This window comes from Branchiostoma floridae, chromosome 5 (genome assembly GCF_000003815.2).
Source record: "Branchiostoma floridae strain S238N-H82 chromosome 5, Bfl_VNyyK, whole genome shotgun sequence".
In the NCBI taxonomy this organism is placed as follows: domain Eukaryota; kingdom Metazoa; phylum Chordata; class Leptocardii; order Amphioxiformes; family Branchiostomatidae; genus Branchiostoma; species Branchiostoma floridae.
The window spans coordinates 13,829,230-13,841,304 of record NC_049983.1 but is presented as its reverse complement, the minus strand read 5'-3'; the positions used below and the strand labels follow the sequence as shown (position 1 = coordinate 13,841,304).

At 40.5% G+C, this 12,075-nt stretch overlaps 2 protein-coding genes across 3 annotated transcripts; one reads left to right on the top strand and one right to left on the bottom strand.

Moving 5' to 3' along the window:
* Nucleotides 1-70: 70 nt before the first annotated feature.
* On the top strand, nt 71-5,013 carry LOC118415770 (RIB43A-like with coiled-coils protein 2). 2 transcript variants are annotated; one of them, XM_035820576.1, is made up of 8 exons: nt 71-240; nt 792-943; nt 1,357-1,438; nt 1,669-1,940; nt 2,155-2,346; nt 2,605-2,832; nt 3,013-3,179; nt 4,274-5,013. In XM_035820576.1, exons 2-8 carry the CDS (start codon nt 827-829, stop codon nt 4,353-4,355), a joined length of 1,140 nt encoding a protein of 379 aa, XP_035676469.1. In that variant the 5' UTR covers nt 71-240; nt 792-826; the 3' UTR covers nt 4,356-5,013. The 2 variants fall into 2 exon arrangements, with proteins under 2 accessions (XP_035676469.1, XP_035676470.1); XM_035820577.1 differs by lacking the exon at nt 4,274-5,013 and adding an exon at nt 3,844-4,127.
* Nucleotides 5,014-5,090: 77 nt separating this feature from the next.
* On the bottom strand, nt 5,091-12,070 carry LOC118415768 (ataxin-10-like). The gene is made up of 11 exons (XM_035820572.1): nt 11,865-12,070; nt 10,796-10,975; nt 10,540-10,634; nt 9,615-9,741; nt 9,084-9,251; nt 8,604-8,684; nt 8,301-8,469; nt 7,973-8,081; nt 7,149-7,324; nt 6,949-7,012; nt 5,091-6,680 (listed from the first exon to the last, which is right to left on the bottom strand). Exons 1-11 carry the CDS (start codon nt 12,023-12,025, stop codon nt 6,502-6,504), a joined length of 1,509 nt encoding a protein of 502 aa, XP_035676465.1. The 5' UTR covers nt 12,026-12,070; the 3' UTR covers nt 5,091-6,501.
* Between the last annotated feature and the right edge of the window lie 5 nt (nt 12,071-12,075).

Sequence of the window (12,075 nt, the reverse complement as noted above, 5' to 3'; positions counted from 1 at the left end):
TTAGTACGATTTTTCTATGAATATTGAAAATTTATCTCGATACACGGATACATAATTGTATCTCCTTCAAACATTCATACCTATCTACGGTAATGGCATAACCCAAGTTTGGAACAATAAACATAGCAACGGGAAGACAGCTGATACAAAAGCGTGAGATCGCCATAACACTACTGCATTATTTACTAGGACATCGTGTAATCTACTTCTCGGAGATTATTCCTTGCCATCCAGAAGAAGGTAGGTAATCTACTCAGAATCATCCTGCAAAGTTTGAAAACTTCTCGTGCAGTTTAATCAATATGTAACGCGTTAAAAAGTCGACGTGGCGCGCCTGGAAAGTTCTTTCTGACTCTGAGTGCCCTTTGCTTTGGGGCTTTCTTGCGAGTGTTTTGTATCTTGGCTACGTCTGATGTTTACGGCATATCGGGCTTATCAAGCATGTCTAAAGCCGAGGACGAATGTGTGTGCAGTTTTTACGAAAAAGGTGACAAAAGGAAGCAGTTATATATCATATCAAAGAAAAATTGAGTTCAGAACGAATTTCTCTGACTATGTCTAAAAATGTCTTGTGATAGGTATGAATGGAGCCTACTCAGCCTAGAGATTTCTGTGGATGGCTAGCTGCAAGGTCATAGAGCCACCAAACAAATCATCATACAGACTATTAGTTTATATTCAGCGATCGCCGATGATGTGGAGTATATTTACACAAAGGGAAACTCAGTTGCAATTTGATCATTTTTATTAGTAAATAACTGTTATGCCTTTTCATTGTTTTCTTCTGCTAGATTTGTGAGTAGAGCCACCACACCCAACTTCCAAGATGTACAAGTTGGATCTTCCTGTAGACTTGAAACAGGCTGCGGCCATAGAGCGGCGGCGGAACATGGAAAAACAACGCCAGAGCCGCATCTTCAATGCCAAAGAGAGGATAATTGGGGTAAGAGTCCCAGATAAGAAAAGTCCAAGGAGATTTAAAGACCCATTTTCGGTCACAGGTGACCTAAACAGTGTTGCGTGATAGCATTAAACCACTGCAGATCTTGCAGGAAGATATTGTCAGTTGTACTTGTCAGCCATTGTTCGAAGTTAATGTAATGGAAATCGTGGCATTAATTATTAATGGTAACTAATGTGCGTCTTGTCAATCCTGGATGCAATTGAAAGAGCAAACATTGAGAGAGAGAGACCAATCTTGATTTATTGCTGTTTGAAAGCTACTCCGGCAAATTCTTTCACTTATTTTATCACATAATTGTTCATAAAAGATCACTGACAACAGAAGCATGTTCGAACTGAAAGTGCAGCAGGAACTAAAGTGATGACATGTCCTGACTGTATGTGATGTTACAGGTTGATGTACAGGCTCTGGAACAGCAGAGGAAAGACAGAGAGGTCAGAGAGGAGACAGAAGCAGCTCGGGCAGAGGCCTTTGGTACGTCCTGGTCTTTCATGGCAGCTCTATGATCTATTCTTGGCCCAAGGCACAAAGATCTAAAACTATAGCAGTAAAAGAAGCTGTAGTGTAAGCAATTGGATGAAGAGTACGTTTTAGCTCAAACTCATTAGTTTCAATGTGACTACACTGTCGAGCTTTCGAACTATTTTTTTTAACACATATCATAAATTGTCTTTTCATACTCTACTCTACTCTTTATTTTCCAGCTGCTGATGCCATTAAAAATGACAAGGTTGTAGTAATGATGGAAAAACGGCAAGAGCAGGACATTCGCAATCTCAACATGGCCGTCAACGACTTCCGTAAGAACTTCCAGGTTCCTGAGACACGGCGTGAGTTTGACCTGAATGACCCTGATGGCCTGAAGAAGGACAGGCCAGCACGATTGACAGATGACGACCCTCGCTGTGGTATCAGTGGTATCCAGAAACTGGATGGAGAGGATCTGAACTTCACAGCCAGGAAAAAGTACCAACAGGTTGGTTTTCTAATGCTTCTCATCACGAAAAACTTTTGAAAATAATAGAAAATAAAAGAGATATTTTTTCTTATCATCACTTGTTCCCCTTGACCAATAACGATTTCAAAGTGGTGAATATTGATAAAGTTATGGTGTACATGACATTTTGAGTTGTGATAAACATGTTGCTTGTGCTCCAATCAAATTGTGACGTCTGTAATTTTTTCACCAGGAACAAATGCGCGAGTGGACGAAGGCCCAGATCAAGGAGCGCAATGCTGCGGACATGAACCAGAAGCACGCGGATCTGTTGTACGAGATGAAGGCACGTGAGCTGGATCAGCGGGCATGTGAACTGGCCACAGCTGAGGAGGAATGCAGACGTCAGATCAACATGGCGACCAAGAACTTCAACCTGGCACAGGTGAGGCACAGCAAGGTTTCTGTATGGTAACTGCACCTTCTGAAGTTCTGAAAAACCGTGTTGTTGCATTTATTCCATTAGCAATCCTATATTATAAGAAATATACAGTTTTCCACAATCCAAAGATTTACAGCGTTATCTTTTGTCATTATCAAAAGAAGTTCAACAGGCACTGTGGCATTTCACTTTTGTACACAACCAAAACTACATTTTCTCTACAAGAGTGTTTGTTTACCCCATGCTTGTTGATTTCCACAGCAACGTGAGAAGGATGAGCAGGAGGCTATGAAGAGGCAGCAGCAACTAGATGACAACTACACTGAGCTGTCCAATCACATCTATGGAGACATGCTTACGGAGAACCCTGCCGTGGCACAGAGCGCGTTTGGCGCCCACCGTGTCATCACCGACAGGTGGAAGGGGATGAGCCCTGAGCAGCTTGCTGACGTCCGCAACAGACAGGAACAGCAGAGGCAAGAGAAGGAGGTACGGACATTTCTTTTTTTTTTGCAAAGTCTGATGTACTTTTTAAACATTGATGTTTTTGTATCCTTTTTTTTAACCACATGTATGTTAATTTCTATCAAATTCAAACATTTCGACGTAGCCTAAGAACTTATTTCATTTATTGTTTGCTTGGCTGACATGTATCCATGAATTCTACAGCGCCTGGAAATGGAGGAACGTCTGAGAAACGAGGAGTGGGACAAACAGCGTGTGGATGCCGACCGAGCAGCCGTCATCCTGGAGAGAAGAGAGGAGCGTCTGAAGAAGGAACTCGAGAGGCAGCAAGCCCAGGAGAATCTACGACTTGGTGCAGAGCAGAAGGCACAGTAAGTAGCTCGCCCTGGTAGGACGTATAGGAAGTGCAGCTGGTCTGCTTCCAGTTTCCACAGAAATGTACCACAAGAGATGGCAGCCCATACAGGAACAAACATTTTGATTCTATCTTTCTTGTTTGCTCAGTGTTGCTATCTTCTAATCATTCTTTTGTGTGTGATTGATGTTAACTTTTACAATTATCAAGTGATTAAAGCTTGGGGAGTACCAAAATGACACAAAGAAAGACTAATTTTTCATGATTAAAAAAATGCATCTTTTGATATTCTTGGTAACATCTGTAATGTGATTTGAAGAGAAGTGGCTTTTCTATACTCAAATAAATAGTAGTCTTCAAACTTGGAAAATTTTTGTCAACAATTCCATAACACGGTGAATAGCTTTAGCTATTAGTACCAAAATTTTCAAGTTTTGCTCAATATTACATCCTCACCGCTTTAAAAGCATGATTAAGAATTCACTGTTAGCTAACCCACTAAAAAGTTTTGGTGTGCAAATTAAAAGTCACAATAACATACTCCATACCATGGCAAATCAGCATCATACGCAGGGCCGTACCACTACACAGCTTGTAAAGGTAGGCGCAGGGTGGCATCCTCCAACCTAGTAAACGTCCTTCTCACTGTGTGTGTTTGGTTTCTTTTCTTTTTTCCACAGCCGAGAGTTCCTGGACAAGGAAGTTTACCGGAACAATATCACTGCAGACTTCTTCTCCCAGTTCAACACCTCCAGCAGATGATGCATCAATGTTCTATTTTTTTCTCCAACACTCTTAACAACTAATCAACTGCATATCTTTCAACAGTTTGTAATATTAATAATGTGTTAATGGTTGTAGAACAGCAATAAAAGTTGGCTTTGATGGAAAGTATTTTGTATTGTTACCTCACATGAATTGTTAACTATGTCAAATTTAGAATTGTATTTGGAATTGTACAAGATAAAACTGCCACAGATAGCTTGATACATTATGTACTAGGCTGAAATGAAGTGGACAGTTATGTATATTCCTAACATCCCAGATGAGCTCCACACCTAGAGCACCTGTCCCTTGTGTAACACCTACATGATTTACTCCCCTCTGTAGCATGGGTTTCATGGATAAGGAGGTTTACACCAATGAACCAACAGCTCAGTACTTCATGCAGTTCAACAAATCCAGTCGGTGACCTAGCAGACCTCTACCCCTTGACCTTCCAACCACAATGTGCCTGATGACAGAGATGATGTTCAGTTGTGACCACTTGGTTCTACACAGAATAGCAGTTCAACTATTCTACATAATGTTTGTGACTAAAGGATCCATATTGAAAGTTTTGTTTGTTCACTTGTTACATAAAATGAACCAAGTGGTCATACAGATTATCCGCTTGTTAACAGTCTGTATATCTTTGGTCTTGTTAATTCTGCTACTATTGTAGTTGTTGATAACAAAGTGATACATATTATTAGGTTTCTTTGACTGAATCAGTGCCAGGCTGTGCTTATTGTCACAAAGTGGGTATTTCTAAAATGCATCACAGGTAGAGCTTTAGAATGTACAGATTTCGAGTCCAAACGACATGAACAGTGTATCTAACTTGTATGTCAAATGTTATACACTGTTAGAGAGCCTTAAATGCATCAGTGTTGGAAGCAGTATTGCTACATAGAGATTTGTAAATTTGTAATATTTTGCATCTGTTGGTATGGTAAAAAAAGTGGGGACACTAACTTTTAAGGCATTTATTAGTTTTCAGCCCTTCCATTGTGTACATATTGTGAAGCACAACCAATATTGTTGTGCTGTAACACTGAATAAAGGTGGTGACAATACTAAAGAGATTATTTTCTCTCTGTGTCCTATGATAATGTGTTGTGTCTTTGGCTAGGAGAAACTTATGGACATGCTCAAGATCACGACATTTTACCAACTTACTGGCTTTATTCATTGTGCTTTCTTTGCTATACATGTAGTACACAACCTGCATGTGTACCATAATTAAGAGTCATGGACAAATCTTGCACTTTTTAGTCACAGTTTTGAAAATGGCTGCATGATAAGTAGAGCTTGATGTTCAGCATTCTGTCCGATTTGGATTTCAAGCATGCATGTGGTACATGTTTTGTATCTTGCCTTCAGGTACAGAGTTTTGCATGATTATACATTTCTATAAACTAACAGCAATGAAAGTAATGATGGGCCATAGGCACTGAGATACATAAGATTTGAATGGGAAAAGGAGTGATGATTGGTCTTTAGGTGCAAGGTGACGATGGTAAAAGAAAGATCCCACCTCCTTGATAAAAAACATTCCAATGTCCGTTATGTTTCCTCTATACCTCTTGTCCATTTTGTTTGCATAAGCCTGTAATATAAAAAGTCCACAACCTGCAGTTAGAATGCCAGTTGTATAGACATGTTTCAGGCTTTCATCATTTATCTTCCCTATTAAAATAAAATGTGCATACTTTTTGTTTACTAGTATGCCATGGAAATAGTTTACTAGATTATGCATAACATCTTGAAGTTTTTTTAGAATGTATTGAGAAAAATATTGCAGAAATCGCTGTGGAATACGTGTCAGTTCGATATACTGGGTATGGTCCATATAATGTCCCTAATATGTCCCCCCAAAAGAATCACTATGGAATGCAGCATTTGCATTGTTAGTTTACCTATCTGATAACACTAAAACCGAAAAATAAAATTATGTACAAAAGTCATTTATATCTCCCCTACAATTAGCTTAGATTTATTATCTTGCTCTTTGGAATAAATAGGTTACAGAATATTTTTCTTGGATCTGTAGTTGGTACATATTACACATTTATTGAATGCCAAGATCATAAGTTATCTTTCTTAATGGGGAATCGTACTAAGATTTCTTCAGTACCAGATAGAAATCATCACATGTGCAAGCAATCTGAGCACATCAGATGCAGGCCTGTGCTCTGGCAGCACCATGGAGGAGTCTTGTGAAGAGATCTCCCTGCTATTGCCAAGATACAGTTTTGTATCTGAAGAAGCTTGTGCTGCAAAGTACCTAACTTGGTGATGCTTTGTGAGCCTGCCCAACCAACTTGTGAGCTGTGTGTGGATTGTGGAGTCTTTTCTTACAGCTGGAGCCTTTTTGCTTACCGCTGTGTTACACAAACATGTAGAGAATAATAAGAGCTCACAACTTCATCTGATGTTGGTTATGACATGCCTTATGAGCTTTGCACAACACAAGCAATGAAGATGATAAGTACAGACTTCATTCTGTAGAGATTTGCCTGTGTTTCTGCAGTTCAGAAGTGTACACCATGGTTCTGTGTGCAGACTTGCATCTCTCACTTGTCTGCTGATTTAACCACAAACTTCCCATCGTCCTCAGTTACTTCAATTCCGAAATCATTTAGCGCAACGTTATCTGCAAGCCCTTTGTCCTCAAGTCCAGCAATCACTGCCTGGTTGTCATGGTTCCCTTCACACAGGTTACGTATCGTGAAGATGGCCCATTGGCTGATATCTAGGACCAAGTGTCAAAGACAAAAAAACTCTGGACAAAGTGCAACCTGAAACATGAAGTTTGTTAGAATTACAGAATATCTCTGTGTAGAGTTCAAAGGTATAGTTCTGACACATGAAGTACTAATAGTATCAAAAAGAAGAATACTATCACATTTCCTTTAAACTTCAATCTTCTGTCATCACTTAAAATCTAACAGAAAGGTAAGGTAAGAAAGCATAACAATTTTCTCAAAGAATGATGAGTCTTGTTTGACTACAAAGGATACAGGGGTTGTGGTCATCTATGTTGCAATGGTCCAAGATAAGAGGGATACCTTCCAACTCTCGAACCTGTAAAAACAGAATTTGTATTAAAACCTTGCAATCAAAACCTGTGACAGTGATACTTTCTATTCCTCTGTTTATCATCAGTAAAGTCAACCTAAAAGTCAAACAACACTACTGATGATAATTCCAAACATTGTACTTTGTCCTGGTTGGAGGTGTTCTGGAAGCACATGTTTCCCAGCAGACGTATGAGGTCTCTCTTCAGCCCATGTACAGGGTGTACATCATCAGGACTGTCTGGGGGGGCCAGCTTCTGTGACTGGCTGAAGATGTTGTCCCCAAGTTTACCAGCTGCAGTAGTTAATCTGAGTAATTCTGCGACAAAAGACAGTATTAGAAAGCATTGCTAAATCTTTAGCATTCTACGTTTATGGTTTACCACTACAAATCTGAGTCACCTATAGACTGCCAAGGGCTAAAACATGAACATGTCTCAATCCTACAACGTTTTTAATCCAGGGAGGTAATTTTTCCATGACTCATCTTTTGCTAGCTTCTAAGTTTACATTTAAGATGCATCAACCTAGTCCAGTCCTCCATATCTATGATACACAAAACTCTTTTGTAATGGGTAATCCAATAGTTGCACATGCTTTATTGATTTATTTTGCTGATTCCCTTGGTAACTGTACCTTACCATAGACTCTCCTGCAACTTTGTTGATTTGTTAGACTGCTTTCCTTCACAAGTTAGTTACTAAATCTAAGTAGCTACAGTAGTATCTAAGGGGCTACTGCCATGTCATGTAATGTGATAAATTGTTAACTTTTGGCATCATTTTGTAACTGTACAGAATGCGACAAATAACTGTGCCAAAGACCACACAATACTTTGTAACCATATAAAGAAGTATGACAACAGATTTGTTCAAAAACCTTCAAACTTCCCTATCAGAAGACCCGTTTGAGTGATGGTTGTTTTTTGATGCTCCAAATGTACATATAAAATCTACCAATGACTTACCTACACCAGACTCTAGTAATGACTCCATCCTGACAAGTTCAATGTATTTCTCCCGTTGCCCCGTTCCAAGACACAGCACCTTCAGGAGTTTCATAATAATCACTGCTTCCTGAGGGGAAAATTGTGGATATGAAAAAAGATTAAAATCACTAGTGTATACAGAGCTTGAAATGTCAATCAATTAGAACAATTATTTCAGTTTGGCAAATACCCTTATATGTTAACACAGTCAGCAAAGGGTCACAAAGTACTATGTTGTACATGTATCATCATCATGTAGACAAGTTGCCATGGAGGTTATGACTGTCTGCCAGGCATTCCAACTTACCAGGTTCTCAGTGTTCTCCCCTACAGACAGGATTGTCTGGAAGTTTTCTTGGAACTCAGCTGCCAGGAACTCCAACACAAAAACAGGCAGGAACTGCTCCTCCTCCTTCCCAGGACCGCTGCTCTCACTCTCTCCTATCTTAGCTGAGATGATGTCAAGTAGGATGATCCTGGGAATCATGTGCACAGTCAGGTATCGTCAAAAATGCTGAATGAGGGTATGTATTCCTTTTTCTATAATGTATAGTGAGCTATTTCAATTCAGTGCTAATCGTAGATCATCAAATCTGACTATAGCACCCACCTTGTTTCTAATGGAAGTGTACTGTAAACATTGGGCAGGAAGAACTTGGACATCAGGAACTTGTCAGTCACCAACAACAGTCTGTGGAAGGAATAATGTCTTAAGCACAGCACAATGAATACAGTCTATGGAAAAGTAATATCCTTCACATGTAGGTTAATGCAGTATGGCTATTCAAAACATAAAATGTTAACAAAGAACATATTATAGCTAAAGATGCAGGGACTTACAGCAAAGACCATGGAGAAATTAAAAGTTAAGGTCTTATGTGCTGAAAGGGCACAAGGTAAATAAACAATAGACTGATGTGTACATCAGAGCAAGAGAAATTGGCAGCTACCAAGTTAAGGACACAAAGGGGTGTTCATACTTGATGACACCTACAACAAATCTTACTTCATTTGACTGACAATTGAAGAGATGCAGAAGACAATTATTTACTACTATTAGCGTTTCCTATTAACAAGAAAGACTTCTGACCCCCAGTCTAGATCAGGCTGTCTCTCACACAGGTCCAGCACAGTCTGCACCAGGAGACGGCCCTTAGTGTCCAACACTAGCTGCTGCATGGTGGTCTCATTCAGACAGACGTGGATGACCATACAGCAGTACCCTGCTGCTGTGGGGTCAGGACAACCCAGGGCTGACCTACCGACACACACAGCATTGGGACATTTTACTCTTAATGTCATGCATCAGTGAAGCACCAAAAGAGTATTTAGGGAAGAAGATACAACGATAGTTGTGTTTGTAACTTATGCGCTTTACAATGCATCATTTTATAAAACATTAAACATTATTTGAGTGTCTTTCATACACTTTGCCTGCTATGCTGTACAGATTCTTGTTCATGTATGTGGATCAAACAGGCATCTACCATAACTTGCAATGGACTGGTACAATTTATTACAAGTGCAATGAGATATTCCATTGAAAACAGTTAACATCCATCAAGAAAAAAAATACCTTCTTAATTGGAGTATCATACTATTGTACTGTGCCAGTACTCACAGGAAGACATCTGGGTATGCTGCCTGCCACACAACCTCTTGGGACGATGGGTTCCCGGATGACAGGTTGCCTAGCAACTGGACAGCACAGCGTAGAGCCAGCATTTGGGATGAAGATACCTGTACAACTATATGCATAAGAACAGCAAAAAAAATCTTATCATGACTATTACCATACTGATGATGATGATATGATGATGATGGCTGTTTCTTCGTATCCGAAGATCAATGGTAGGCAGACAGGTTGATTAGACGACCAGTCTGCCTGGCCTGCACGTGACTTTTTAAGGTGAAGGAGGGGTGTGCACTTCCTTCTCCACCCTCTCGTCTAGTACTGGCGCACTAAGTCCTACAGGGACAGAACTGTTTTGCCACGTAAGACGGCCCCAGCAGATGCAGGTTTATTATTTGGAGTTTCCGTCTCCTAGGAGGACTTCCGACCAAGGATGCAAGGGGTTCCTCCTACCCCTGACTCGTGTGTCATGGCGGGTGCGTCATGCCCGAACATGCCCCTATGGCCTGTCACCACAACAAAGGCCTGTCACTGCCACTAGCCGCAGCTACGTACTCAATTACACCTGAGTTAGGTGAGGAAAGTCGTGTAAAGTGCCTTTCCCAAGGGCACAAGATCGGTGACACGGCAAGCGGATTTGAACCCGGGACCTCTCGGGCCTGAGACCAACGCGCTCCCGATCGTGCCACGCGGTCCCACCCGTATTACCATACTGGATCAGCCACAAAACTACAATACTGAGGAGCACACACACATCCACCTCTGAACACACCATTTGAGCTGAATTTTTCCCCATTGCTTGAAATTAAGAAAGCTCCTTACAACATTTCTGAGAGAAGAAATTGAAATCTAAAAGGAAGCTAATCTCCACATATATTTACAAGCGCAAGTGGCAAGGAAAGAAATTGCATACCTAACTCAGCTGCCTCAAGGCTGCCATTTGATAACTCTGGTTGCTTTGCAAGAAGAGAGACAATGGCAGAAGTGGTGGGAACAAGGTCTGCATTCCTGTTGAGACAATTCAAGACATTGTTTATCTTTACAAGTGCTAATATCGTTCACCAACAGTACAGGGAAATACAATGTAGAAACGACTACCAAGTCAGTGGATAATAAACACATATGGCGAACAATATACATCTATAATGTGTATAGCAGAAGCAACTTACAAGACTCTGAGCTGATTTGCTTGGCATGAAACACAGGAATTCCTGAGGAATCTGAAACATTCTGTGGAAGTCCCCAAAACCCCCTGGCTCCATCCATCAGGGGGGCTGGAGTCCAGGTGCTGCAGTACTGCCTCCAGGAGACAGGAGGCATCTCGGAAGACCGACTCAGGCAGACTGGTTCTGGACAATTGTTGAGGGAATATAATCATATTAATATGGACAAACTAATGAAACCTAACATGTGAGGGCTTAATTGAGTGCTTGTGTATGTTTTCTTACATCCTGCTAACTTTTGGCAGAGCTCCAAACCCCAAACATACAAGAATTACACCATGGATGTAGTAATGTTAGACTTACTAGTTAGTTATTGGTCACCTGAGCATTAGTCCTAGTGGCTACTTTAAGTTGGTCCCTTGAATTTTGCCCAATGATGAATATCAAGGATTTATTTAGTCTATAGACGTCACTGTCCAATGTGGTCACGGCCACATATTTTCCGGTCCCACTGATATAGCAACACTGACAGTTATGGTTACAGTGCACGTACAGCAGCAGGCTCAAATCTTTTGATTTCCAAACAGTTATCAGAAGAAGAGGGTCCATAGTCTACGTTCAGTCAGTTGTAACGTTAAATAATAATTTTTCATGACTTTTTTTCTGTTTGGAAAAAACATACACTCATGCTGTCCAGTTTTGTTTGACAAGGTTTTTTTATCTTAAATCTTAATGTTTTACCTGTTCAAATTATGCCGTTACATGTGTATGTGAAGAAATGTTCTAATCTAAGCTGCAGTGTTTTCTGAAAGCATTTTGCTTTATCAGCCATTTCTTTATAGTGGCCACCTGTCCATAGCTAGTGGTCAAATTTGGCTAGTCCCTTGAGTGACCGCTATAGACTGGTTTGACTGTATATGGTGTTACTGAGGATTTAAATAGTGGGAACTACATTATTTGTACCAACTTGAATGTTTGTTTACATGTTTGGGCCTTGGGTCATACGTCAAGTCGTTCGCATGAACACACATACCCTGGCCTTGGCTTGAACATACAGAAACTGTTTAGTACTTGCCTGTTTTCTTGACATTTCAGCAGCTCTGTCAGTATCTCAAGGTTTTCCTGTAATCTTCTGCATCCTATAACTTCAACAATGAATTCTCCTTTAGTCGCATATTCAGTTAAAACCTTGGCACAGCTCCGCAAACTTCCCAAACTCGTGTTTTCGTCCGCCATTTTATCGTCGTATGTAAAGCCAGCTGTGATTGGACAGCTTTATGAGTCGC